This window comes from Peromyscus eremicus, chromosome 15 (assembly GCF_949786415.1).
Source record: "Peromyscus eremicus chromosome 15, PerEre_H2_v1, whole genome shotgun sequence".
Classification (NCBI taxonomy): domain Eukaryota; kingdom Metazoa; phylum Chordata; class Mammalia; order Rodentia; family Cricetidae; genus Peromyscus; species Peromyscus eremicus.
The window spans coordinates 61408528-61436507 of record NC_081431.1 but is presented as its reverse complement, the minus strand read 5'-3'; the positions used below and the strand labels follow the sequence as shown (position 1 = coordinate 61436507).

At 43.6% G+C, this 27980-nt stretch overlaps 1 protein-coding gene and 1 long non-coding RNA gene across 11 annotated transcripts in view; one reads left to right on the top strand and one right to left on the bottom strand.

Moving 5' to 3' along the window:
- The window catches only part of Srgap2 (SLIT-ROBO Rho GTPase activating protein 2), a 219765-nt gene that overhangs the window by 46117 nt on the left and 145668 nt on the right, over positions 1–27980 (bottom strand). For 6 of the 9 annotated variants that reach the window (XM_059280830.1, XM_059280834.1, XM_059280837.1 and 3 more), the window contains 6 exons: positions 22528–22590; positions 15450–15665; positions 13334–13462; positions 4511–4735; positions 1418–1519; positions 3–200 (listed from right to left, as the gene is read on the bottom strand). In XM_059280830.1, coding sequence (XP_059136813.1) covers positions 3–200; positions 1418–1519; positions 4511–4735; positions 13334–13462; positions 15450–15665; positions 22528–22590 — 933 coding nt within the window. Of the gene's footprint in view, positions 1–2; positions 201–1417; positions 1520–4510; positions 4736–13333; positions 13463–15449; positions 15666–21329; positions 21601–22527; positions 22591–27980 lie in introns of those variants that run through there. The other 3 variants (XM_059280832.1, XM_059280836.1, XM_059280835.1) reach the window with 3 other exon arrangements.
- On the top strand, positions 21699–26681 carry LOC131925487 (uncharacterized). Of its 2 annotated transcripts, none has more exons than XR_009383263.1 (2): positions 21699–21870; positions 26503–26681. It is a non-coding gene; the product is annotated as an uncharacterized LOC131925487 (long non-coding RNA). The 2 variants fall into 2 exon arrangements; XR_009383262.1 differs by having other exon boundaries at positions 21699–22797.

Genomic DNA, 27980 nt, shown 5'->3' with positions numbered 1-27980 from the left:
ACCGTAAAATAAAACTGCTCTGTCTCTTGCTGGTTGGCTCTCCTCTTAGCAATGCTGGGCTTGCTCATGAAAGTTTCCGAGACCGTTGATTTGACAGACTCCATAGAATTGCTGTACTGGAAGCAGTCAGACACGTCGAAATCCTCAACAGTCACAATGTCTTGAATGGTCTGCAGGGTAGCCTCCATTGTCTTCTTCACCTAGAACCATAATGGCCAAAATAATCAGGAGAGGCAGGCTGTAAAGTAGAGGTGATGAGCAACTAGGAGAAGCTTGAGAGGAAGGAAGGAGGATGCCAGCAGAGATTACAGAGCTAAGTGAGTGCTGCACATCACAGGAACTCTGCTTCACCATGCTGCTCTCTCCAGCTAACACCACTAAACTAACACCAGCTAAACACCACTACTCCCTTTCGTCTGTGCACCTAACTCAGCTCTTTTATGTAATGTTTACTTTTGTCAAAAGACTTATTGTATATTTAAGGATGTTTTGCCTGCATGTCTGCATGTCTGCATATGTCATGCGGCCTGGTGCCCGTGGAGGCCAGAAGAGGGTGTTGGAGCTCCGGGAATTGAAGCTATGGACGGTCATGAGCTACCATGCAGGTGCTAGAAGCCAAGTCTGGGTCCTCTGCAAGAACATCCAGTTCTTTTAACCACTTAACCATCTCTCCAACCCCAATGTTTACTTTTAAGATTTAATACTATTCCTTTATTATAATAGAAGTGCAAAGAAAAAATAAAATAATTGCAAACCAATACTGCCATCATACCAGAGCTAGTTAAAATATGTGGTAAGTCTAGTCCTTCAGTGCTCCTGGCACTGTCACATGACCATCAACCAATCAATGAATTTGTTTCCTTATTTGCAAACTAAGTGACCGAAACCTATTCCTTCCTAGTAAAATTAAGACTTACTGATACAAGGTAAGAAGCCATCTAAGCTCAACAGAAAGCTAGATTACTGATCAAATTGCCCTTTTAAACTAGTTATTAAAAGAAAATATGCTGTGTTTAGAAAAAAAAAAAGTCACCCTCTTGTAGGACGATAGCGATGTCTAAAGTGTCAAAGTCAACAGTTTCTTTTTGAAATGCGGGGAAAAGCCAGTCATGAGTGGGTCATTTCGGAGATTTATATTGTTCACACAGTGGCCAAGTGCCACTCTGATTAAATGTGTAATGGGGAGGGGCATTTTGTAAAGCTCAAAATAGAGCACAACCTTTGGCAATGTACAAACAACTTCCTGGATTTCAAGGGCAGGCTGCAGCAGCAGGGGAAGCCAAGCCTCCTTTTGGCCGGGAAATCCTTGCAGTAGCCCGGACATTCTCTGCATGCTCCCTCCACCTGCCCCTGATAGACAGCCACAAGTAGTTCAACAAGCAAACAGTGGCTCTGAGCCTCTAGGAAGGAAACACACCTCTTCGTTCTCAATCTTCAAAGTGGATAAGCGAGACTGCAGTTGTTGGCATCTCTGCACCAGCTCACTCTGGACAGGCTGCTGGGCACAGAGCTGAGAGGCCTGTCAGAAAAAGCAACGCAGGTCAGGAAGGGGACACAGGTCTTTGGAGGATTCCAGAGTTCTCACTATTGCTCATGAAACGATTCACACTGTATTGTATCCCAACTACTAGAAGGCTTGCAGTTTCTACATACAAACAAAATCCAAAGACAATGTGTGTGAACTTCAAGACCAAACAGTTTATGAAAGGAATAGGGAGGGAGATTTGTTCGGAAAGACCGTATTTCTCTCTTTGGAATTGATAGGCAGGCGGATAGTCAGCAGGGGTAGGTCTAGCAGGGTCTGCAGCTCTGGGGAATTCTAAGGAGGCTAGAAAAGAGTGCCGCAGGTAGCCCCTGGTCCAAAAACCCAATGCTTTGGCACAGTGGAGAGTTCCTGCCAAAGGTCCAAGTGGTCGCCTCTCCTGTGCTTCCCTCCTCCCACTTCATACACTAGAGTTAAAAAGCTGGAGAGAAGTGGGCCAGGAAGCTAACTTGCTGCTGTTGGCAGCCAGTATGTTTATAAATCTGGGCCATGCATGAGAGCTTTGACTCAATGGGAAAGAGTTCATGCGAATATGGGAACAAGTTCATGGGCTATGTTAGAGAGCCCTAGAGGGCATGCGATCTGATGGGACTTGATATCCTCTAAATAGCTATCATTATATCCTACTAGGTATGGGAATCTCCTGCACCCCTATCCCCAGTGAACTACCAACCAACTTTATCCTCTGTGAAGGAACAGCTGACCTAGAGTCTCTTGATTGAGATAAGACTACGGCATGTGTAATATAATCTCCTGGATGACTGATGAGAGGCAGAAGGCTGGGAGATGGAGGGTAGGATGCCATGTGGAGGCAGTGCCTGTCACTTTATTACTAAGTGTCCTTTAGTTCTTATAGAAAGAGAAACATCTTAATAGAATTGGGCTCCTTCACCCTCAGTAAAGAGTGAGTATATTCATATACTTGTAAACCGTTCTCTTACTCAAAAAAAAAAAAAAAAAAAAAAGCTTCTCTCCAAATGGAGGGGACTGGAAATTGACCTTTTTCTCCACTGGCATTTAAGATTCCAACTGATTTGACCTCTCTTCTTCAGCTGAGAGGCTGGCCCAAGATTTAGAGCTGATTTCACTATGGCTTTTAGATAAGTAGACATAATGGAGAAAGCCTGGCCAGATGGGTTAGTGCCAAGAATGAAATTTCTGTCTCTGATGTCACCAGCCAGGCATCCAGTGCCCCCAAACCTCTGGGTGCACCAGTAGTAGAAAGAGGCGCCAAACCCTATTGCATCAGAGAGCAGTTGACATCAGCTTATGTGCTGTGGCCCAAGAACACGAGTGTCGCCAGTTCCAGAGCTTCCAGTTAAAATGCCACCTGAACTTTGGCCCCATTTTAAGGACTTCCAGGCAGCTCCTTCCTTATGCCTCCTACAACCCACAATAATGCAGAAAGACTAGCCGCGGAGCCCAAGGATGATTTGCCATTTCTAAGCCAGAATGTGACATCATAGGATGCTCTGGCCCCTTTTCTGGCCAAGCCACTGATCAGCTGTATCATATACAAGACAAAAGAATGAATTACCAATTTTTAAAGTCACCCAGGCCTAGCATGGAGGAATTAGAGGAAAAATCACCTCCAAGCCTGTTTCTTTAAAAAGCAGCTGAGTTGCTGATGCATGCTTTGACAGTGATCTTCAGCCAGGATGCAAGGTAATGCATTCCAGCTGTGCTTTAGAGTATGGAAATGTGGTTCTGACAGGGCAAGGAAGGGGCATGAGTACCCATCATCTGGATTCCCCTTTATGGAGACAAGCTGTTTGGCTTGGGAAAAAACCTCAGTCAACACCAGAAAATCCACCAGTCCATTCAGCTAGTTCTAAATTCCACTTGTTTTGGGAAGGAATCTTAATGGCAGCTGGAAAAGGGGCTTAGAAGACAAATTTGAACAGAAGTCAAGGCAGGTGAAGAATGGGGCTTCCTGGAAGCTGGTAACACCTCTCCCCCTAACTTTAACTCACATGCTGCTGTTTTAGTTCCCTGTCTGTTCAGATGCTGACATCTCCTCAGCCACAGCAACTGTAAGGGGCCTGGTTTTCCCCAAGAAGGAAAGGAGAGAAACCACCTCACATTTTGCATATAAGACAGAGATGTACCACTTCATCATGGCCTGTCTATGACAGGTAACTGTCTGACTAGAACATGACTGCTGTCAGCTTAGAGCAGGGTTTTCTAAAGAGTCTAGCTGTTATGCCCAAAGGAAGCATTGCTCCTGGCAAGAGCACATTGGTGATGTGTGGTCTCTTCTCATCTAGTCCTTTGGTCTCACTGCTGTAGGGAGCTGAGGAAGCTTTGAGGGAAGGTATAAAACGTGGCTGAAGTCCTGAGTGAATGCATACTGTTGACATGGGCTTGGCCATGTCAAGGACCAATGCCTCAGACCTGAGGGAGTGGCAAAGCCTTCCCCATGCTGGTCAGACTTGGAACTGGCAAAGCTTTCCTTTAGTCTGAGTGTGAATGTTGACAGTGTGTGTACATCTAGGATGTCTACAGCCTGAGACTACGGGCCTATAGATCCCTCCTACCTCCTCTCCCTGTGCTGTACAAAATAAACAGGCTGAGGTTTATTTCAAGTTGATATTCTCCATCAGAGCTAGCACAACCTACGGGACCCCTGCTTTTCTGTACATGTATTTGTGCTTTTCTTCATTCCCTGGCCACCCCAGTCAGGTTTCTGGGACAGAGTTACTTGGGACAGGGTGAACTACCCTCTGGGAGGCCATCCGCTCTACAGCTCAGGCCAGCTGCATTAGGTGGAACATGAGCCTAGGCTCAGGGATAAGCACATCACTCAAAATCAAGGAGATATACTTCAGGGTCTGAGAGAATAGAATGCACCTTACCTGACAGGAAGCCCCTCTCCACTGGATGTGGCCTACATGTAATGAAGTTATACATACAGCTAGTACACTCAAGTCCCTTTGGGAAAAGCTGCAGGATAGGGAAGGGCCTTACCATATCTCCCATGTGGGGCTGGAATTCAAACTTCATAGGGGGGCAGAAAACATTGTTGTACATCTCCATGAGTCGCTGCTTGTCACTGGTGGCGTCTAGGTTTTCTACTGCATTTTCAATAGCATCCAGACCCTCGTGTTTTGATTGTTCCAGATTTAATTCAGCAGACAAGAAAGTACGCAGGGCCCGGTTCAGGCTAGCATGGTAGCCTAGGTCACAACACTGCTGTGGGAAGAAGAAGGCACATAAGCATACCACAGGTATCCCAAGACCTGACAGAAAGGGAAGTGGTCTCTGGGGGCAGACTTGACCTTATCAAGGTGCCTGACTGGCTGCAATAGGCAGGAAGTTGACATTATAACTTCCAAGACCTGGGGAAGATTTCTTAGTTCTTGCCTCCTAGGTCAGTGGTTAGGCACACCATGTAGGGTAGTGAGGTGGTTAGACAGAAGATCTGGAAGAACCTAGTGACAAAAGTTAATCAAGTGCTATTGTATAAAAGTGGGAATGGCCAAGAGATAAAGAATTCTGTTCTATTTTCTGCACAGTCTGGGGATGTCATGACAATGAAACTCAACAATAATAATGCAGCCTGCCATGACTTCTTGAGGGCTGCTATGGTTAGAAGTCACTAGACAGCAAGCTTGCCAGGCCAATGCAGCATTCAGGAGTCAAAGATCTGGAGTGCTGCCTTAGCAGCAAATTCACATACACTCAACTCTAGGTAGGTGGGGGATGGAGGGAATGGAAGGTTGATGGGAGCCATGACATCAACTTCCAGTGTTCCGGGACAGGTCTGAGTTGAAGAAAGCTAAACTAAGAAGTTCTAAAGTAAGTGTTACTGGGGAAACTCTTATCATGTCTCTGGTGTTCAGCAACGAAAATGAAAAGAAGAAAATGCTATGAAAGAGGCAATTGTAGGGGTTGGGGAATGTAGGTCAATTGGAAAAGGGCTTGTCTAGCATGCACGAAGACTTAGGTTTTATTCCCAGCACTGTATAAACTGAGTGTGGTGGTACAGGCCTGTAACCTCAAGCACTCAGGAGGGGAAGGCAGCAGAAGAGGATCCTAAGTTCAAGGTCATCCTCAATCCTCAGCCAGTCTCTGTCTTTAAACAAACAACAAAAACCAGGGCTAGAGGGATAGCTCAATGAGTAAAGTCTTTGTGGTGCAGATGAGAGGACTTCCATTTGATCACACACCTATGTAAAGGGCTGGATGAGGTGTCTGTAACCCTCTCACTGTAGAGGTGGAGAAAGGGCCTGCCCTGATGGTTAGCTGGCTAAGATGAACCTTCAAGAGTCCTGCCTCAAAAAACAAGGTCAGGGCTTGAGAAACGGTTGTGTAGTTAAGAGTGTTTACTTCTCTTACAAAAGACCCGAGTTCGGCTCCTAGCACTCATGTCTGAAGCTCGTAACTGCTTGTAACTCCAGATCCTGGAGATCCAACACTCTCTTCTGGACTCATGGGTACCTGCACTCATGTGCATATATTCATTACACACACACACACACACACACACACACACTAAACAACAATAACAACAACAAATCAAAAACAGAAGACAGACTATGCTGAGAAGGAATGAGACTTGAAGTTGTCCTCTGGCTCCTCACACATGTGTATGCACCCTGACATATCTCTCTCTCTCTCTCTCTATCTCTCTCTCTCTCTCTCTCTCTCTCTCTCTCTCTCACACACACACACACACACACACACACACACATACACACACACACACACACACACACATACAAAGGAAAAAAAACATACAACAGGTAGAGGCAGAATCAAACACCCTTGGAAAAGCTACTCTTATCCCTACACCTGTTTCCTGGACAGTCCAGTGGTTTTCAAGCTATAGATCACAGCTCTGAAGTTCAGTGTCAGCACTCGGTCACCCTGGAGAAGGGGAGAGGAGGGCTTCTTAGGAGGTCTGGAGCTTTTTATCTTTTCTTCAACCAAGACAGCTCTGCTCACTTTTCCATTTAATAAACTGGGATTCTATGTGTGCTCTGGTTTGAAGAATAAGTTCTTAAGAAAAAGCTTGAAAAATCCTTGGATTAAATGTAATCCCCAAAACTCTTTTCAGCGGCGACATTCTGTAACACCATGACAATACTCCGTACCCCTCCAAGACCCAGAGATCCAAATTCCTTGGCCATCAATTATCACCTCTATTATTTACACAGCTTTGATGTCCAGAGCCTGAGAGGAAATGTCAGAGAAAAATCTCTGGATAGAGTAAGGCCATCTGCCTGATTGTAATTTCACTGCATCAATAAGCATCAAATTAATTTCCCTAGCATTTCCTTCCCATCACGATCACTTCAGGAACAGCCACTATTGGGGAAGAAAAACCATGTGACAACCGCCTCCTTCCAGGCATCTGACAAGAAGCTCAGCACTGGAGCACCCAGAGCTGAGCTCAGATGCAGTGCCAACAGACTCTCGCAGGTGCTCGGCTTCGGCAGACTAACAGCAGTGACAGCGTAACTATAGCCAGAGGATGGGAAACCATCAATTCAGCTGGAGGAAGAGCAAATGGAGTCTAGACAAAGGCGGCTGATTGGAGACTGCACGTGCAGGGCCCCTTCCTCCTCTAGGAGATGCTGTTGGACTAACCAGGCTTTTGAACCTGTGAATCCTCTTTCCTAGCTCTCTGTAGTGCCTAAGATGAACTCTATACTTACTGGTGTAGTGAACAAAGGTAACACTGCCAACAGTGTGTGGTGGGAGACTGAGGGAGAATTAGGGGGAGGCAGGGATATTTTTGGAAACTTCACTTTCTTCTCCATTCTTACTATCTCTATCCTAATCCACACCAATTTTACAACAATGTTGTTTGCTCGTTGTCATAAAATGTGACTTTATCATGCCCTCATTGAAGAACCTAAAATAGTTATCCCCGCCTAAGGTAAAATTCACCTCCAGTTTGCACATGTAAAGAATGCTTCTGTCCACTAAGGATGTTCACATGCCAGACAGTGAACTAAGTGTTATGTACATTCTTCATCTTCATCTTCACAATTACTCCCACTGAAGTCTGGAGTATCTTAGTTTTCCACACAAGGGAAGATGAAAACTCAGTGAAGTAACATAACTTGACCAAAGTTGAATGGGAAAAAACAAAACAAAACAAAAAACCAAGATCAAAACTGTAATTTCCATGCAGTCCACCTACGCAACATCACCTCTCTTTATGCCCGCCTTCGGCCTCTTCTGCCGAGTTCTAGTGACACACTCTCTGCATAACAGGCCTCTAGCCTAGGAATCGAGGGGGGGATACCAGCTCTGTAGACAGTTGTGTGGCAAAGGGACAATACACTTCACACTGTCTGGCACTGTGTAGACTCAAAACTAGCACCAATTACCAGCATTCCCCAATCTGCAGACCTCTCGCCTTCAGCTCCTAGCAGTTCTTTTCCCGAAGCATTACCCTTCATTCTCACCTGCTAGAAATGGACTCAATCTTGAAGATCCGAATTAAATTCTCAGCCCTTGGGAAGCCAGCCAGCCCTGCATTCCTGGTCTCACTTGATCCCAACTGCATTCGTCCTCAGATGACCCTAATACACACAGTCATTCTGAGGCCTGCCATTTCATATTACCCCAACCAGAATGCAGGTATCTTAGGGTTTTCCAGGATCTTTCTCTTGTTTACAATTTTTCCTGTAAGGTCTTATTCACAAAAGATATTCAATAAAGTTGATTGATGGATGCTACAGGCAAACACTCCAGCCTCTCAAGAAATCATCTAGATGGGCTGAGTATTATGATCAATCCACGTGAGTCTATTAAATGGGCAACAGAATTTATCTGCAGGAAGCACTGTCTCCTTTGGGCCGTATAGCCCAGGGTCATAGGCGGAGCAAATACTACTACAGCTGAGTTCTGACCCCCATGTCCTACTGTGTATAATCTAAGAATTGCAGGGAGCTTTCCTAAGCTGGAGCACTGCCTCTGGGTGACCATTCTGTAGCTTCTCTGTGTCAGTGAGCCAGAGTCAAATGCGCCCTCTGGTTCTGCCATGCCTTCAGTTAACCTAGGAGATGTGGACAGAGCCCTGGCCATCTACACATTTCTTCCAAAAAGAAGCAGGATCTGGCAAGATTAAATAAATGCGATTTGGATATTTCCCAGGAGAATCCCAATGAGTAGAAGGAACACACAATTTTTTTTCTACTGGAAACAAAACATGCTTTCCATTTTGATTTTGATGAGTTCCATGGCCATGTCAGGTTCCCTTAGGCATTTCCGTGTTACACCAATGGTATAAAAACTCTCAGGAAAAATACAATTTTTATATAAAATTGACTAACAGACCATCCCAGTGTGTGAACTTTAGTCCACAGCTCATTAGACCTTAAGTAGCTGCTGTTCTCGCTCAGAGAATCTAAGACTTAGAAGAGACAGACGAGTGTTTCACAGCACCCTTCAAGTTCATGCAGAGGAGAAAAACAACACAGTGGGAAAACCAAGTTCTTTCATGTCCATTCTGAGTGCATTGGCACTGCAGACTTCCTATCCAGGTACCTGGCCCTCACAATACTCAGCTACCCACGATGCCAATGCCAATGCCGTGTACTTCATTTACCCATCTGCTCCTAGGCCAAGAGATAGGTATAGATGTGTGTGTGTGTGTGTGTGTGTGTGTGTATACAGGCGAGGAAATTATACTCCAATGAGGCTCCAGTTCTTAGAAACTACCAAGTGAGATTAAAATGTCTCTTTTGCCTAGAGTCAAGTTTTTCCCAGTATGCGTATGACGTCTCATGTGGATTCTTATAGTCTGAGTTTACATTAAATCTTTTATTATACTATACAAAGAAATTGGAGGCTAGTCCTTATGTCAGTTTAATGACATTGATTAAAATTAACTTTATTTATGCTCAGTGCCTTAAATACAGATTGAGTCAAACCCCTAGAAAGGAGGTAGAATGGTGGCATATGACATGTATAGCAATGGACTGGAATGATACTAATCCCATGTTTTGAAGCAACTTCTGGATACTGTTGAGATTATGATGCCAACACACCCAAGCTCCCTACTCACTCTTTGCTTTTTTGCTACAGAACAGGTTTGGCGCTTTTAATTGCATAGAACAGCATGAAAAAGGAAGAAAGAAACTACTGATAAATGCAAACAATGTAGATGATGCAAAAAAAAAAAATCCTGGGTGAAAAAAAAAATACAAAAACTATATTCTGGAGCCAGCAAGATGGCTCAGAGGGTAAAGACACTTGCTGTGCAAGCCCGATGACTTGAGATTAATTCCCAGAACCCATGTGTCCTCATTTGTTTTAACTGTCGACTTGATGCAACCTAAATCCTCTGGGGAGAGAGTCTTAACAAGAAGTTATCTACATCAAGTTGGTGTGTGGAGGATTGTTTTGAGTGTTAACTGATGTAAAAAGACCTAGCCCATCGTAGGCAGCACCATTCCCTCTACAGAGTCCTAAACCATAAATGAGAGAAGAAAGCTGGCTGAAAGCAAACAAGCAAGCAAACAAACAGGCAGGCAAGCAGGCAGGCAGGGATGTAATATGACTAGCTATTTGAGTTCCTGCCTTGATTTCCCAAAAATGATGAACCATAACTTGAGCTGTAATTAAACAAATGCTTTCTTTCTGAAGTTGCTTTTTGTTAAGGTATTTTATTACAACAACAGAAATGAAAAACACCACATAAAGGTGGAAGTGGAAAGAGAAAAATGGGTCCACAAAGTTGACTCCTGGTCTCCACACATACACTGTGGAATGTACTGTCCACACACACTCAAATAATAAATGAAATAAAAAATTACATTCTGTATAATCCTAGATTTATGACATTCTCCAACAGGCAACATTAACTTAGGGGTGAAAGAGTTGGAATAGTGATTACATTTGAAGTAATGAGAATGTATCTTTCGTATGGTCTGTCTCCTTGTGTTGCCTTGCTGTGAGACAGAATCTCAGAGCCTAGGCTGCCCTTAATGCCCTTAATGCTTCCACCTTCCAGTGCTGAGATTCCAGGCATGTGCTGCCATGGCTGGCTAATGGTACTTATTCTATATCTTGATAAAAAATACAGGTTACAAGAATATGCAAATTTGTCAAAAACTCTTCAAACTGTAACAATCAAACCAATCAATCAACTTAGTCATTAAAAGTAAATTACACATGAAAAGAACACTAAAGAAACAAAATTAAAAAGCAAATCTTGACTTCAGAGATCATTTTTCCCTCTTTAATAAACTACGTGCTCAGCTACGTATTACTACTTAAGGTAAAGTAAGTCTTGATTCCTGTCATCTTGGATCTTAAAAGAGACATACAGTGACCTTCATTTTAACCCTCAGCTCACAGCAAGAAATACAACACACACACACACACACACACACACACACACACACACACACCCCTAACATAAAAATTTCAAAAAAAGACCTAGCCATAATAATATTGTGATATGATATGATATTTTCTTGCCTATTTTAGTCTAATCATTTAAAACAAGTTAAATGTATAAACATGATTTTTATTGCTCCCTTAATGGATCATGGTTCATGGTTTGAGAAAACTAGAGTGTATGAATATGTCTTAGATAAAAACAGTTATTCTATTTGTAACACTGATGCACACACATAAATGGACTAAGTGGTTAGGGAGAACAGTAGTAGTAACAGCTTTTTAAGAAGAGTAACCTTCACCAGGAGTGGTGGTGCACGCCTTTAATCCCAGCACTTGGGAGGCAGAGGCAGGTGAATTTCTGTGAGTTCAAGGCCAACCTGGTCTACAAACCAAGTTCCAGGACAGCCAGGGCTACACAGAGAAACCCTGTTTCCAAAACAAAACAAAACAAAATAAAAAGAATAACCTTCATTCCACAAAAATAAAAAACCAAACAACAAACAAAATAAGATACAGTCAAAATATAACCCAAACAAGAACAAATTTACTCATGGCCTGGAATGCTGCCACCCTGGACTTGTTCACCCATGGCCCTGTTGAGTAAGCACTACAAAGGCTGTCTTCTTTTCCAATGGCTCTTCAATCACATCCTATCAAAGTTAGGCTCTCAGCAAGCTATTTGTTTATTTTGAGGGGAAAAAAGTACAAAACAGCTTGCTTCTTGTATGGTTTTTCAGAACACCTGCCCATGCCCGATGAAGGACCTGTGCACTACAAAGGTTGTAACTCATACAGCAAGTCCCTTTTCTCCTGAAGTAAGCAAGTTATTTAAACTGGTACACGTATCCTCTAGAGGCAAAAGAAAGAGGACAAACCAGTAAAAGGGGTGCAATACCCTGGCTGGCCTAATTTTTAAATCTTAATTATTTTACCAAATGTGAGAGAAATAGGAGAAAGTGAGCATAAAAAGTGGCTGTCTTCCTCGTGCTGAGAATGGGCCTCTACCAACAGTAAAGGAGAAGAATGAAAGGACTGGGTTAGGGTTTTGACCTCCACAGAAGGACAGTGTTCAGATTGGCATCAACAAGTGGAGAGAACAAAGAGGAGCCTGAACAGAGACCGGGGCTCCACTTACCAGCTGAGACGATGACATCTAAGGCCTTAGGAGGCCAAAACCTACTGATCAACACTCCCTGGCTGAAAGGAAACCAGTCTGTATTTTAGAAAAGATCCCCCCAGCAACCCTGATGTAGGCCAGATTTAAACAGTCCAGGTCTTTATTTTACTAGGGGTAGAGGAGTAGGAAATAAAACAGTGTTCTAGAACAGGTCAACAGCAAGCCTAAGATGTGCTAACTAGTTATATAATGGTGAATCTGAGCCCAGATTCCCCACATGATGGAAGGCATAGCAGGTATGCTTGTAAAGAAACCAAGGTAGAGAATCATGTGCAGTTTGGCCAGAATCTAGCAAGCTCAGCTGCTACTGCCAAGAACCCAAGGCAAACACCAGGTCTCAGGAAGGACACTGCTGATGTCCTAGAGACTGGACTGCTGATGTTCAATCAGCTGGCTCCAGACCCACTTGGGTGACTGGAAGGAGACCCGAGAAAGGGTATGCCTCTATAGCTTCATAGAAAACTGGCCCAGGAATTGGGCAGGACTGCAGTCTGAATGTGAGGGACATTTTAGGACACGGAGATCGAGGAGAAGCAGTAAGAAATCAAAGCAAAGATTAACCCATGAGGTCAAAGGCAAATGGTTGTACCTAGTGCCTACAAAACACACATGCAAACTAATCCCCTTCTCTCTCCCATTTTTGTGCCACTTCTCAAAAGAGAATGGGGCAGATATCAGTAGCATCTGGACACTTTCTAGACAGGACCCTAATTTGCAGCACAATGCAAACTCATAACCTTGGGCAAGTAGGTCTCTTAACTCCCTGGATCACTGTGTATCTACCAGGGTGATACGACAATGAAAGGAGAAAACACCAAGACACATGAACTGATACATAAACACAAAGCAAAGCTTGTTAACTCTTCTTGTCATTGCTTCTTTCTACAAGCTTCTGATGCAAGAGACCACTTCTTGACAAACGAGAGCACAGCAGTCACGGACATGGGTTTAAGGAATCGGAATTTGGTGTAACTGTGTCTCAGCCTTTTGCTGACTGGGTAAATCACTAAACTCTCTGAATGCCAGTCAATAGCTGCAGATGGCTTTGCTTTTCCCTCACGAATGCTCCGGGGAGTGAGTGACACCAAGTGTAAAGTGCATCACCTTTACACAATGGAGCATGACTACTCTCTTCAAATTGTTCTCAAAATGACCAAGATGCCTGAACACAGAACGGGGAACAAGTGACTACATTTCTGAAATGAGGTAAGAGATGCCCACAGCCTCCCACCCCAGCTTTAAGTACTTACATCGATAATATCGGACAGGTCATGGATGTAGTACTTGAAGACAGATGCATTAGTTGCTTCCAAAGCCAGTAAGTACTCATTCCGGGCTTTAATGGCCTTCAGCTTATTCTCTGTGTACTTGGCTTGTCGCTAAAAAGAAAAAACAAGTGCACTTTTAGGTTTTTTTTTTAATTAAAAAATTAAAAATGTTTACTTATTTCATGTGATGTGGTATATATGTGTGTGTTTGTATGCACACATGCCTTTATGTTTTTGTGGAGATTGGAGGGCAATTTGTAGAAGTCATTTCTCTCCTATCATGTGGGTTCCTGGGATTGAACTCAGGTTGTCAGGCATAGTAGCCATCTTGCTGACCTATCACTATTACTTTTTTTTTTTAATTTAAATTTAAATTTTGTTTTATAATTTAATTTTACATATTAGCCACAGATTCCCTTGTCCCGTTCCCCCCCCCCCCCCCCCCCCCCGCTTTCCCCCTAGCCCACCTCCCATTCCCATCTCCTCCAGGGCAAAGACTCCCCTGGGGATTGAGTTCAACCTTGTAGATTCAGTCCAGGCAGGTCCAGTCTCCTCCTCCCAGGCTGAGCTACGTGTCCCTGCATAAGCCCCAGGTTCCATACAGCCAGCTCATGCACTGAGGACAGGTCCTGGTCCCACTGCCTGGATGCCTCCCAAACAGTTCAAGTTAATCAACTGTCTCACTTATCCAGAGGGCCTGATCCAGTTGGGGGCTCCTCAGCTATTGGTTCATAGTTCATGTGTTTCCATTCATTTGGCTATTTGTCCCTGTGCTTTTCCCAATCTTGGTCTCAACAATTCTCGCTCATACAAACCCTCCTCTTTCTCGCCAATTGGACTCCTGGAGCTCAACCTGGGGCCTGGCCGTGGATCTCTCACTATTACTTTTTAAAAAAGGGATTGAAACTGTTTTGAGAGCTGAAGGATAACACATCGAGTCTCCGCTTTGCTGTTACTCCCTGTGTGCATCTGCTTTAAGCTGGATTCTCATCTGACTAACGAGATGAATGTGCTCCAGATGTGTCCTCTACTTTGATTCTGTCTTCACATGCTCTTCTCCATCCTTGCTGCCACCCTGGAGATGGACTCCACCTCTCCCCCTGAACACTGGTATCTAAAGCCAAAACAGAGGTCTAAGTCTCCCCTATTTCTCAAAGCAATAGGACACGTCACTTGATTTCAAAAATTGTGGCGGTCCACAAAGCTTTCCTAGTGAGATCTGAGCTTGCTTTACCCAGCAGGGCTGCATTAGCAGATGGGTGGTTACCAGGTGATTGGAAAGGGTCTGCATTTGGCTGTGTCTTTTGCTCCGCCCCTTGGCATTCCTATAAAAGGCCCTTTAGAAGGGGCTGGTGGATTATGATCCAGGCCCTTCTGAGGCTATCCTGTGTTTCCATCTGTTTTTCTCCCCTCTATCCCTCTATCTAAATATTTCTCACTTCACCCTCCTCAAGAGTGCCCTGGGGAAAAAGTGAAAGGGGGCTTCCCACAGAAAATGAGCTGAGGAAGGTGACTACTGATTCTTGTCAATATATTTGAAGTTAAAGTCTGAGAGTTCATATGCTTAGGTTTTTCCAATAGCTAGGATGCATGGCAAGACACTGCTGTGGATATTGTTCTGTATAAATAAAACACTGATTGGCCAGTGGCCAGGCAGGAAGTATAGGCGGGACAAGGAGAGAGGAGAATTCTGGGAAGAGGAAGGCTGAGAGAGACACTGCCAGCCACTGCCAGCTGCTTCGCCATGACAAGCAGCATGTGAAGATGCCGGTAAGCCACGAGCCACGAGCCACGTGGCAAGGTATAGATTTATAGAAATGGATTAATTTAAGCTATAAGAACAGTTAGCAAGAAGCCTGCCACGGCCATACAGTTTGTAAGCAATATAAGTCTCTGTGTTTACTTGGTTGGGTCTGAGCGGCTGTGGGACTGGCAGGTGACAGAGATTTGTCCTGACTGAAGGACTCTTTGGTCATTAGGCACTAAAGGAACCCAGAGCTGCTTTGTTTAGCTCTTCATGACACCCACTGGGAAATTACCATCAACCTTGCCTTCTGAACATCCCTTTCTGTCTCTATAGTTGCCAGAGCACATATACCTTCTCCTTCATCTTCTCAATCTTCTTCACTGAGCTCCTCCGGACATGTTTCTCCTCAATGCGGACATTGGCAGTGGAATCAGGGGAGCGGGGAGTCTGCCGGTCCTCTTGCTTCACTGATTTACCAATTTGCTTCTCTTCTTGCTTCTCTGCTTCCTTCAGTTTGCTCTGAGCGCTGATACTGTCGGCATTGTACATGTGATATGTTTTCATGACCTGCAAGACATTCCCCATACAGCGGTAAAGCCAATGGTGTCAACTCGATTTTACAGACTAACAGACTCAGTCGGGCCTTTCCTACATGAAACAATCAACATTCACATTCTTCTAGAGGGAAAATCCAGAAGTGTCTGGTTCAGCACATGTCTATTAAGGACTACATGTAAGTATAGGCTAGGTTACTGCAATGATTCCATATTAACTTCATCAATGTTTTTACTTTTATTCATTATTATCTGTAAGCATGAACTTTATATTGGCTCAATAATTTCTACTGCTGAGTCACTTCACGATACTAAGTAAAGCAAGAAATAAGAACACCTCTTTCAGACCCTAAGGGCAAAAGGCAACCTGACCAAAGGAGCAGTCTACATTTTTATAACTTTCAAATATACAATAAGGAAGAAGAAAAGGCTCCAAAAGTTCTGGTCTGCTTTATCTCCATTGGACACTTGCTCTCACAGAAATGCATCAATAGCAGCTACCATTTACTGAGTACTTAATATATGTTCAGCTTTGTGCCAAGTGCCCCCCCGACTTGTTAGTTTCATTCATTTAACAATTCCACACCCTAGACAATGTCCTGTGAGGGCCGTAGACTTGCACAATTCAGGTAAGAGGCTGGGAAAGAAGAAATTTCATATCAAGTGTAACTGGGATTGGCCACAGCAGAAAGTTAACATAAAGAGAGGGACATCTGGTCAGGTGTGGTGGCACATATCTTTAATTCCTGCACTCCAGAAGTTGTGCAGCAAGATTTCAGTGAGTTCAAGGACAGTCTGGCCCATGAAGTGCACTCCAAGATAGCCAAGACTACACAGAGACCTTGCCTTAAAAAAATGGGAGGTGGGAGTGAGGAGGATGTAATTTTCAAATTTTCCAAAAGAGCTATTGTCCAGGAATTGAATACTATTTCTTAGCAAGAAGGTCAGGAAGACAGAATCTCAGCTAATTTTCAGTCCTCCCAAATATATTACTTCCAGCCACACAGGGGCTGACCCCACTCTGCAGGAAATTTCTGTTTCCACACAGGCAGCTTCCAAATTAAAATACTTGATAACAAATCAAGCAATTGAAAATTCATAAGTGCTGAAACTTTGATGCCATGAGGTTTCTTTGAAGAGGAGGAATAGAAAGTCTAGGAGTAGGGTGTACTTTTGTGGCTGACAACAGAAAAGCATTATTCAATATTAGAAATAATCTCTAGCATTCAGGTTACATTGTGTGCCTGGAGTTTTATGTGTGGCACTTGACTTAATCCTCACAATAACTCTATGAAAGACATGTTAGTATTTCTACTTCTAAAGATAAGGAAGTAGGTCTCAATGACATTACCTATGGCACCCTAAGTCTTACAGTTAGTAAATGGCAGAGCCAGAATTCCCTAACTCCAAAGTCTACCTCTTACCCACTAAGTGACAGTGACTATCCTCTGCACAGGACTGAAGCTGAACTCACTGGGAGGAAAGATAAAAGACAGCTGAGGGAATCCTGAAGAAAGAAACTGATATCCTTAGGAATGAAACTGTCCAACTGAGAGCAGTGCCTCAATCAGGGGCTGTTTTAGACCCCAAGTAACAACTGGCAACGTCTGGAAATATTTTTGATTTTAATAACTTATAGGTTGCTAGTAGGTAGAGATAGGGATACATGGAGAGTCCATAACAAAAAAGTGTCTGTTTTAGAATGTCAGTGGTGCTGAGGCTGGGGAATCCTGAGACCTTGCGGGTGTACTTAGGATCATCTGGAGTTGTAAGAAGGAATAAAACATATAGAGGTACAGAGCAGTCTCAATTATGCCTCACTTTAGATAGAGTAATTAATATTTACCTTACTCCGAACCTGGTATCATTTCCTGGAAGTATCACCCTGCTTATACTCTGTATACCAACAACTAATGGCATTAAGGAGGCTTTTCTAGGAAGTTTGACTAGATCACTATTTTTCCTGGTTAAAGGTGAGAAAGGCATCTGCTATCTTGTCTGAGGAAGGACAGATGAGGGGCTCCTGTTCCTGTTTCTTTTTTTCACTTGAATGTGATTAAGGAATTCAAGCACTAGAGGAAAGCATTATAACAGTCATTTTTTTTGGGGGGGGGCGGTGGTTTCAAGGAAGAAACTCTGTGAAGCAGTCCTGGTTGTCCTGGAACTCAGTCTGTAGCCCAGGCTGGCCTCGAACTCACAGAGATCTTCCTGCCTCTGCCTTCTGAGTGCCAGGATTAAAGGCGTGCACCACCACTGTCCAGTGTTACAAGTACTTTTTACAACAGTGAATTTTTATTTTATGTATTACAGGATGAAAGAAACATGGCAAATGAACGTGAGAAATGAAAGCACTCAAAGAACTGTCACTAGGTAACAATGAATAAAACAACTTCTATTGTTCCTTGCCCTTAAAGAATGTAAAGAAAGCTCTCATTGAAAGAAAACAAAACATCACCCAATCTAAGAAATTAAATTCTCAAAGATAGCATGACTTTTTTCTTCGCATTCTCTTCCACAGTTGGGAAATGTCATATATGCCTCACTTTAAAATATGAGCAAGCAGTCAGGCATGATGGCACATGCCTTTAGTCTCAGTACTCAGGAGGTAGAAGCAGGTGGATCTCTGGCCTCGAGGCTAGCCTGGTCTACAGAGAGAGAGAGAGAGAGTTCCAGGACAGCCAGGGCTACACAGAGAAACCCTATCTCTAAAGCCTATATACATATGTGGAAGTTCATAATGTTTTCTAGAATAAGCAAGATCAAAATAGGCAATTTACAAGAAACATGGTATAGAGAGAAGAAAAGGCCGAAAAATTTATCAATAAGAGCCCCAGAGAGATGAATGAGAATGGAAAAGATACAGCACCATGAAATAAGACCTAGTGAAGGGAGTTAGGGAGAATATAGGGTAAGGAAAACCTAAGAGTACTTGTCACCTGTCAGTTAAGATTCAATTCTTGTACCTCTCCAAGGAGCCTGACCCGTTCCCTCCCCTCCAGACATGTAAAAGAGTTACCTCATTTTACTTGCTGCTTCGCCCCTCCCCCAACACTAAAATGAAATGCCTCAAGTTGAGCATTATCTCTTACTTGTCTTTGTATCCCTAGTGCCTACTGATAGTGTCAAACAGACAGACAATATGAGGGACTGCTAGCTGACATGTTTCAAGGGAACAGGTGCTGCATGTCAATTTCAAGCAGCTCTGCACCCAGCTGCTGCACCAAGTCAAGGAGACAAACCAAGGGACTCAGGGGTAGACAGAAGCCTAAAACCTCGGGGACAAAGACAGTCCCAGAGTGCCCCACTACCTCTTCTCTCACTCTCTCCCTTTCAAGTTAGCGTTTCCTTGGCCACACAGTCAATCCATGTGGCTTCCCTGCCTCCGTATACACTCTTTCCTGTGGGGGCTTCCTGGGACTTTCCAGACACAGCCTCTCTACAGTTGAGGCAGACAATCCCAGAGTGCTTTGGGAGCACTGCACTCTGACTTCAAAAGCATTCCTACAACATCAGAAAGAAAATGAAAACCACTTTACCATGGCTTATAAACTAGCCCGTTCACTGTGATGAAGAGGGGATAATGGACCGGCACACACATGTGCAAGACTCACTGGGACTGCTCTCTGGAGGAACAGCTGTGGGGAACTCCCCCAGCACAAAATGCTAAGTCAGGGAAATCAAAGCCCCTTGAAGCAGACGAGGAAGGTGCAGAGGAGCAGCTGGCTACTTCTGGGGGGTTCTGGATCTCTTGTTCAAAGGCATCTTTATTTAGAACTATCTGGGTTCTGCCCCTTGGGTCATCAGAAAGTACTTAGATTATCAACCCTTGAGTAACTGGTCCCCTCAAAAGAAGTATCCATGGGTGTTAGGAGCAGTTACAGAAGAGCACTGAGAAATATAGAGCGTTTCCTAATATGTTGATCTCTTTTTCCAGTGCCACATGAATCACAAATAATTTCTGTTGCTGACAGGATCAGTGAAAGCAGAGATCCTTTCCTGTTTTCTTAAATAGAGCAAATAAGGGAAATGCTCTTAGAAGAAACTCTCCCGTTCTCTTCCTAACACCCAAAGAATTTGTGTACAGCAAAAGCTTTCCAAAGCCAGCATGCAGTAGTATCAACTTCCTACTTGAGGAAACCACTATCTCATGCAGGGTGACTAACATCCTGCTTGCCTCAAGACTACCAATTCAGCACTAAAAATATGTCCCAGGAAACTGTGTAGCCCTGGCTGGTCTGTAACTCACTATGTAGATCAGGCTGGCCTTGAACTCAACAGATTCACCTGCTTCTGTTTCTCAAGTGCTGAATTAAAGGTGTCTGACCACATCTGGCTCTCTCTTCATGAGGACTAGGCTAATCAGCAAAAAGGGATGGATAGTCACCCTAATCTTAGAGCTATTTCAGAGCAGTCCTAAACTAATCTTACCCTACATAAGCAACAACGATTAATACCATCCTACAACTTTTCTAATGACCTATATGAAATCTTCAAACTCACTTGATTCTTAACTATAGTATAATATTTTGAAAATATGAATTCCTTGATCACTGACAGCCCCATGGCATGCAGGTATCAGAGCATAGTGTTTGCTGCTGCTTCTGGGGAAAAATAGGATGAAAACCAACACACTTCACATCAACTCTCATCATCATGCTGACTTTTGTAGTGGGAGGTATCCCTTCAAGTGCATGCAGCTAATAGTCAAGACAATATAGAACCTCAGGTGTCTAATTTAGTAGCCTGGAGTCAACACACCCAGGTTTCTCAGTCTTGGTACTACTGACATTTGGAGCTGGATAATTATTGTGGTAAACTGTCTTGTACATTGTAGGATGTTAGCAGCATACTTGGCCCCTACTTTTCAGATGCCACTAGACTGCCAACCCCTCCAGTGTGACAACTGAAAACATCAGCAGACATTGCCACACATTCTGTTTTGTTGGGATGGGGGAGGGGGAGAGGAGATCACCCTGTTTAAGACTCACTGTACCAGACTGTTCTGCCTTCTCTGAAACTTCTTGATGTCCTCTTCTATTTTCTTTTTCTATTTAGAGGTAAATATCTAAGTCTTATTTGGGACTTGGACAAACGATAAGTATACCAATTCATCTCAAAGCAGAGGGGCAGCACATTCACCAGTTCTGCATGTGAATGCTAGAGAGAAGGCTTTATGCTCTGTGGTAACTGAAGGCACATGGTGGCCTCAGAAGCAACTGGCCAATATTGATCTGAAGACTAATCATAGAAGTCTTAGCTGGGAGATGGCTGAGTAAGTAAGGTCTAATGACCTGAGTTTGATGCCTAGATCCCACAAAGTGGCAGGAGAGAAACAACTTCCAAGAATGGTTCCTTATACACACACAAAATAACTATTAAAAATAAGTACAGGGGGTGGGGGTTGGGTCTCCCAGCTTGGCCTCCATCAGACAGAATAGAAAGCTCCACGGTTTTCTAACAGTTCTTCAGACACAGTTCTCCCTCTGCTGCCTCACTGCAAATGTAGTATGCTGGATCTGAGCTGGTTTGAGGTTTGCTGCTTGACTCCTGAGAGACAGCAGCAAATAGCAAAGGCCCACGATGCTTTTTATTGGGAAAGTAAAAGGAGTTCTACAATAATCTGTCGCTCACTATCCTAGAGAATTCTCTATGGAAGAAGTCTCAGTCCTTCTGGTACCTTCAAGATGCTCTAAAAGTAAAGAGAAGTAAAGCCATGAAGAGAAGGGTCAGGAAACTCATCCGGTCTGAAAATGGCTCACAAGGCCATGCTTCTATTTTTAAAAAGTCTTAACTTCATTTGAGAGAGATGAAACCTGGGGCACAAAGGGTACCACCTATTATTTGGCTTCAGAGCGTAAGAGTCACAGAGGAAATTCAAAACAACTGGAGCACCACTGGAGGCAAATTAGATGACCACTCTACTCTGTTTACCAACAGTTGCCATGACATAATGGCCACACCTAGGCTTCTGGATCAAGAATGTGGAATTCTCTGATCTCAAATGCTTGTGACACATGTCTCCACTGGGTGAAGCAAGGAAGGGGGAAGAGGAAGGGAGGGACAAGTAACCATGGAAAATCATTTTCACCTTCAACTAGATTAGGGCAACTCTGGAAAATGACACACAGTGCTGATACAACCAAACTTCGGAAAGGGTCTATAAAAGCTACAAGTTGTACAGGTGAAGCATTCCTTCTATGGTAACAGGAACTTCCTTGGTGGGTGCATGTTTTCAAAATAATTAACAAAACATGGTGGACAGAAACTAACCACCAGCACTTTTGGGGCACACAGCACATATCAGCTTACGAGCCTGCAGTCCGAGAGAGTTCGAAGCAGACTGTGCTCTTTGCTCTAAGCCCATAGTTTACCTCTCTGCTGTGTTTCTGCAACATTTTCTTTGCCTGAAACAGTACTTCACACTGCAGACTTTAGGAATCTGTGCTTCCCTTTACAGCATCTGCTCTAACTCAAACCATGATTAACCTAAGGTCTGATGCATAACTTAAGACTATACATGCTTTCCAACAAGCAGCAGTGCGATGTGGGCCACATTCTTTGCCATGAAGTTTGGGGTTCCTGCCTGCTGGTAATGGGGACAGCTGTGCTGGTAACCTAGACCTTGGCTGCTCTCTTTCAGTGGTGCCCCAGATGAAGCCACAGTAAGATTGCACAACTGCAAAAAATATTTTTTGGCTCATCTGGTTTAGAAAAAAAATGAGTGTGGAAAAACACATGGGTGGAGTCACCCCCAATGGGGAATAGGCACTGTCCTCAGCCTCAGCTAAGTTCTGTTGTTGACGTGATTATGGCTGCAAACTTGCAAATGCTGCTTCTCTCTGGGATCAAAGAGCCGGGCAGCCTATCTGATTTACCGAATAAAGCTCGTTCAGGACCTTCATCAAATCATCTTGGAGCTGCTGGCCAACTTCTTTACTCTGTAAAGAGAAGAGGAAGGAAGGTTAATTGAAAAACAGAAGGAGATGGGAGGTGGCACAAAGGCAAGAGCAGCACAGGCTCTACAAACGACACAGACTCAATGACAGCCCATTATTTAACCCAGCCAATCCGATAACCAACTACGGCCCGATTACTCCAAGAGTTTTAATAAATGAAACGAGCTCTTTCTATAGAAAGAGGTAAAGGTAAGCACGTAAAGGGAAAATGGGTTACAGCCTCTGACTTTTCAACTGGTCTTAAAAGCAGACCTGGAAGCCACATCCTACTTAATAACTGTAGTTAGGTAGACCATGCTTTCTCAGATATTTGCAGGCAAACACTCCCTTGGATTACTAAGGAAAGTAAGATGGTAAGATGTACAATAGGATGAGACAGAAAAAAGGATATAAATATCCATGGACTCCAAAGACCTTAAACTCAAAAGAAAACTCCAAGCAGGAAGGTACTGGACGTCTAACCTGACAGCACACAAACCACACACAGCAAGCTAGGACCCACAGGACTGGCCTGCACATTCCTTCTCCACAGAAGGAAAAACCACCTAAAACTGAGTGCATTTGTGTTTTCTGGCACAGATGTTAAGGGTCACCCAATTCTTGCTTGCTTCATTTCTTTCCCAAACTCCCGAGGCAGTGGTTCTTCAATAATGACTCCCTGCAACATTCAGTTAACACTACCTGACTCTATATGTTGAGGAGTTTCCAACTGGCTAATTCTGAGCAGCAGAGGCTCTCTGATCCTCTGCTGCTGCCCACCCTAGGTTGGCATCTAACCACACAATAGGAGGAACAAAAGAATGAGGAAGCAGGAAGGAAGTGTATCTTCTATACTGAGTGTTAGAAGCCAAGTCCAAGAAGGCAGAGAATAAAAACGATTGGTATCACCAAGGTATTGTCCTTCAGATAACTACAACACCCAAGCACTCGTCTAAAATTTTACTTATCCATACTGAGAAGTAAGCCTGAGGTCTTGTGGGTGCCAGTCAAGCATTCTACCACTGGGCTGCATCTCCAGCACCTAAGTGACACTCATCATAGCTCATTTCTGGGGCAAGGGACTAGTCCTTTCCATTCATACTGCTTCTTTCAAGGTGTGTGTGTGTGTGTGTGTGTGTGTGTGTGTGTGTGTGTGTGTGTGGTGTGCGCACACATGCCTCCCACAGGGCACACTGGGGACAGAGAAAACTCGCATGAGTCAGCTTTCTCCAACATGTAGTTTCTGGGCATCAAACTCCGGTTGTCAGGTTTGTTAGCAAGTGCCTTTACCCACTGAGTTATCTTGCCAGCCCAAGCCTGAACATTTTAAAAACTGTTTTGCCACTTTGCTTTTTTTTTTTTTTTCCTATTAGGGTATTCATTATGGAATATAACATAACATTCATTATGGAATATATCATGAATAGCTATGTGTTTTGTACTTGGTAATTTTAAAAAGAGGGTGGAAGGAACCCCCCAACTTAGCAATTATAACAGTTGCTGCTAGTCTCAGCTATCACCTGCTGTGTATTCGTTACATTATTGCTTTGACAAAATACCTTTCAAGAAGCAATTAAAGGAAGGATGCTTTATTGCAGCTTACAGTTCAAGAGGATACATTCCATCTTGGTTTGGAAAGGCAAGGCGTGGTGGCAGGAATGGGGAAGCTGGCAAGTCAGGAAGCAGAGGATGAACAGGCTGTGAAGATGGGCTATAAAACTTCAAGGCCTGTCACCCATGACCCACTTCTTCCAGGAAGTTTCCAACTTCCCAAGTAGTGCCATCATCTGAGGGCCAAGTGTTCAACCACATGAGTCTATGAAGGACATTTCCTATTCAAACCACAGCATTTGCTATGATTTGTCTGCTCTGGTCAATTTCTCTGGATTTAATTTCTCTCTGTAAAATGAAAGTCTTTCCCTCTTACTGTAAGATCTGGATCTAGAGGAAAACATAGGGAAGATATTTTAAGATACAAGCATTTGCAAGGTCTTTCTGAAAAGGATTCCAGTAGCACAGGAAAAAATTGAGAAAGATTACATCAAAAAAAAAAAAAAAGCGTATTTTGTATAGCAAAGGAAACAACTACCAAAGTGAAGCAAGACTATAGAATGGGAGAAAAGTCTTTTCCAAGTATGCATCTGGTTATCTAGAATCCACAAATACCTTAAAAAAAATTTAAACACCTAGGTAAGTGATGTTGAGTTTCAGACCCAGGACAAATGGCTCAGGTGCCTATTTAACACACCCCAAAGCCCAAATCATCTAATCAATAAATGGGCTAATGAACAGAATAGATAGTTTCTAAAGAAGAAATACAAGTGGCCAGTAAATATTTGAAAACTGCTCAAGATCCTTAGCCATCAGAGAAATGCAAATTAAATTGCTTTTAGATTCCATCACACCCCAGTCAGAATGGTGTCATAAGAAAACAGTAACAACACATGCTGGGTTCTCAAAAACTAGAACAGAACTCTGTGACCCAGCTATATCAATCTTGGGAATACACCTAAAGGACTACAAGTAAACATACCAGAGACATGTGCACATGTGTGTTTATTGCTGCACTGTTCATAATAGACAGGAAATGGAACTATCCTAGATGGACATCAACAAATGAAGAGAGAAATAAAATATGGTGAATATACATGAGAAATTTTTATGCAGTCATAAAGAAAAGTGAAGTCATGACTTTTGAAAGAAAACGGACGTAACTGGAAACTACGTTAAGTGAAATAAGTCAGACTCAGAAAAGTAAACACCACATTTGTTCTCTCACAAGGAATCCTGATTTAAAATTGCATGTGAGGGCCATGAATCTAGGAAGAACATTACCAAAGGGGAGGAAGAGATTTTAAGAGAGCTGGGAACCAGAGTAATGGAATACACATAATAAGAAAGCAGAAGTTGGTGTTAACTGGGGGAAGAAAGGGAAACAGCTGGAGGGAGGAACATAGGAAGAACTCTGAGGGAGGAAAGCAAGTGAGAACAAAATATAACAACACACGTGTTAAGATGCCAGGATGAGCTGGGCGGTGGTGGCACATGCCTTTAATCCCGGCACTCGGAAGGCAGAGGCAGGCGGATCTCTGTGAGCTCGAGGCCAGCCTGATCTACAGAGTGAGTTCCAGGACAGCCAGGGCTACACAGAGAAACACTGTCTTGAAAAGGGGGGGGGGGGAACAGGATGAAACTCACTACTTTATATGCTAACCTAAAATATTAATTAAAAAAAAAAGACCTTTTCCAAGTGTCCTAGTTTGGTTTCTCTGATGCTACGATAAAACACTGATCTAAATCAACTTAGGGGAAGAAAGGGTTGATTTGGCTTATACAGCCCCATGTCCATCACTGAGGGAAGCCAGGGCAGGAGCTCAAGGTAGGAACTGGGGCCACGGAGGAACGCTGCTTACTGGTTAGCTTCCAGCCTCACATTCAGCTAAATTCCTTGCACAGCCCAGGCTTACCTGCCTAGAAATGGCACTGCCCACCATGGGCTAAGCCCTCCTACATCAATTAGCAATTTAAAAATGCCTCACAGACATGCAACAGGACAATCTGACAGGGGCAATTCTTCACCCAGGCTCCCTCTTCCCAACTGACTCTAAATTGTGTCAAGCTGACAGCTGAAGCTTACTATGACACCAACCTCTACCACTCTATGGTTCTACACGATGTTTTGCCTGTCTCCTTATTGTAAGAAACATTAAACGTTAGTCTTTTCTGTTAAACATATAAGACGTTTGTTTACAGCAAAGTATTCAAATCTTTATCTCCTCCACCTTGTAAAACCTGTATGTAAATGCTTTAATCCCCCACCCAGTAAAACTCTTATTCATACAAAGGCCCTGCTGCATTCTTGGAACTCATGTGGCTGTCCCCTTTCTTATTTCCTTTGTGCTGATTCTTATAAAGCTAGCCAATCATGAAAGACAGAGGTGGGACCCTCTCCAATGGAAAAGACAGTCAGCACCTGCTTTAGAAGAAAAACCAAGAACATTTCCTGGCTTTGTGTGCTTGATCAAGAATAAAATTTCTCTTGTTCACCCTTGATCAATATAAAAGTTTTGCCTATAAAGACACTTTAGTTGGAATGGTGGTCTCTTTCTTGGTGGTTCGAACTCATTTCTAACAGTATGCCCATATCAGAGCCAAAGAGGCTGGCTTCCGAGCAGAGTAAAAGGCAATGCACAAGTTCTCTGCAAGGACCCAGATGAAAGCAGAAACGAAAGCTGCAGGGATATCTTGCCTGTTTTAGATTTCCTATTACTAGTACCTTTCACTCAGTAACCTGGGAAAGAGGGCAGTTTTCAACTGCTGGGAAAAGCCACAAGAAAGAATGCATCTCATCTACAACTTCACCCTGCAGCCCCTCCCATGGTGAGGAAGGCTGAGCTCCACAGAAGCAACAGGCGAGCAAGTAGGTGAAGAGAGGAGAAAATGACTCACCATCTGCCTCAGAATCAAGGTCAGCGGTGACCAAGAGTATCACTATCAACTGCCCACCCTCCCAGCTACAGCAGCAACCCTTACCAGCCTTCCAGCCCTTCTCACCCCATCCTTATGCTTAAATGAGATAGGACCTTTCCCTATGCTATGCTGCTTAGCTGTGACTTAAATAAACTAGCAGGAGTCCAGGAGTGGGAAGAGGAAGGGAGGGGGAGAGGAGGGAAAGTCTAACCAATAAAATAGCAATTAAGACAGGCAGATGTTTCCTTTTGTGTTCTGATTAGTCGGGAGGACCAATGAACTATTACCCCTGTTTATTTGAACAAGTTGCTGAAGCAATCAGATTTACCACTCCCCTCGGGCTGGGCGGGGCTGGGCACACACGTGTAGCTAGCTCAATTAAAATATACAATGAAAGCTCCTAATAGGAGCATCGCTGACCCAGAAGACAGGCAGGAACTGGCCAGCGTCTCTCCTTCCACAGATGATAAAAGGCCACCTGTTCTCTAACTCAGAAGCCTTAACTGCATGCCTTCAGGGAGAGCACAGCATCAGGAAGTGCTTCCGTGCAGCTCTGTACAGAGGGGTTAAAGGAGCTGGGAAGCTAAGAGGGAGCCCCACCCAAAGACAAGGAGCACATTTGTTCCTAGGAACAACAAAACTCATGAAGCCCAGTACAAGACAGTGGGGGCTGCAGAGCTTTCCCTTCTCTAGAAAGAAGCAAAGGGGTTTCTAGGCAGTGAAGAAAAGGAATTCACAGTGCAGTCTTTGTGCACCAACACACCGCCTGGATCTCTTTTCTTTAAAATTTCTTGGAAGAGAATGAGTCATCTAAACATTGCAGGAAACCAAACAGAAGTTGGGGGTGGTTAACTTGGGTAAAGTTTTTCTTTTGAATGTTTGCATAGTTATCTTTGTCTGAGAAAAAAAAGAAAGAAAGAAAA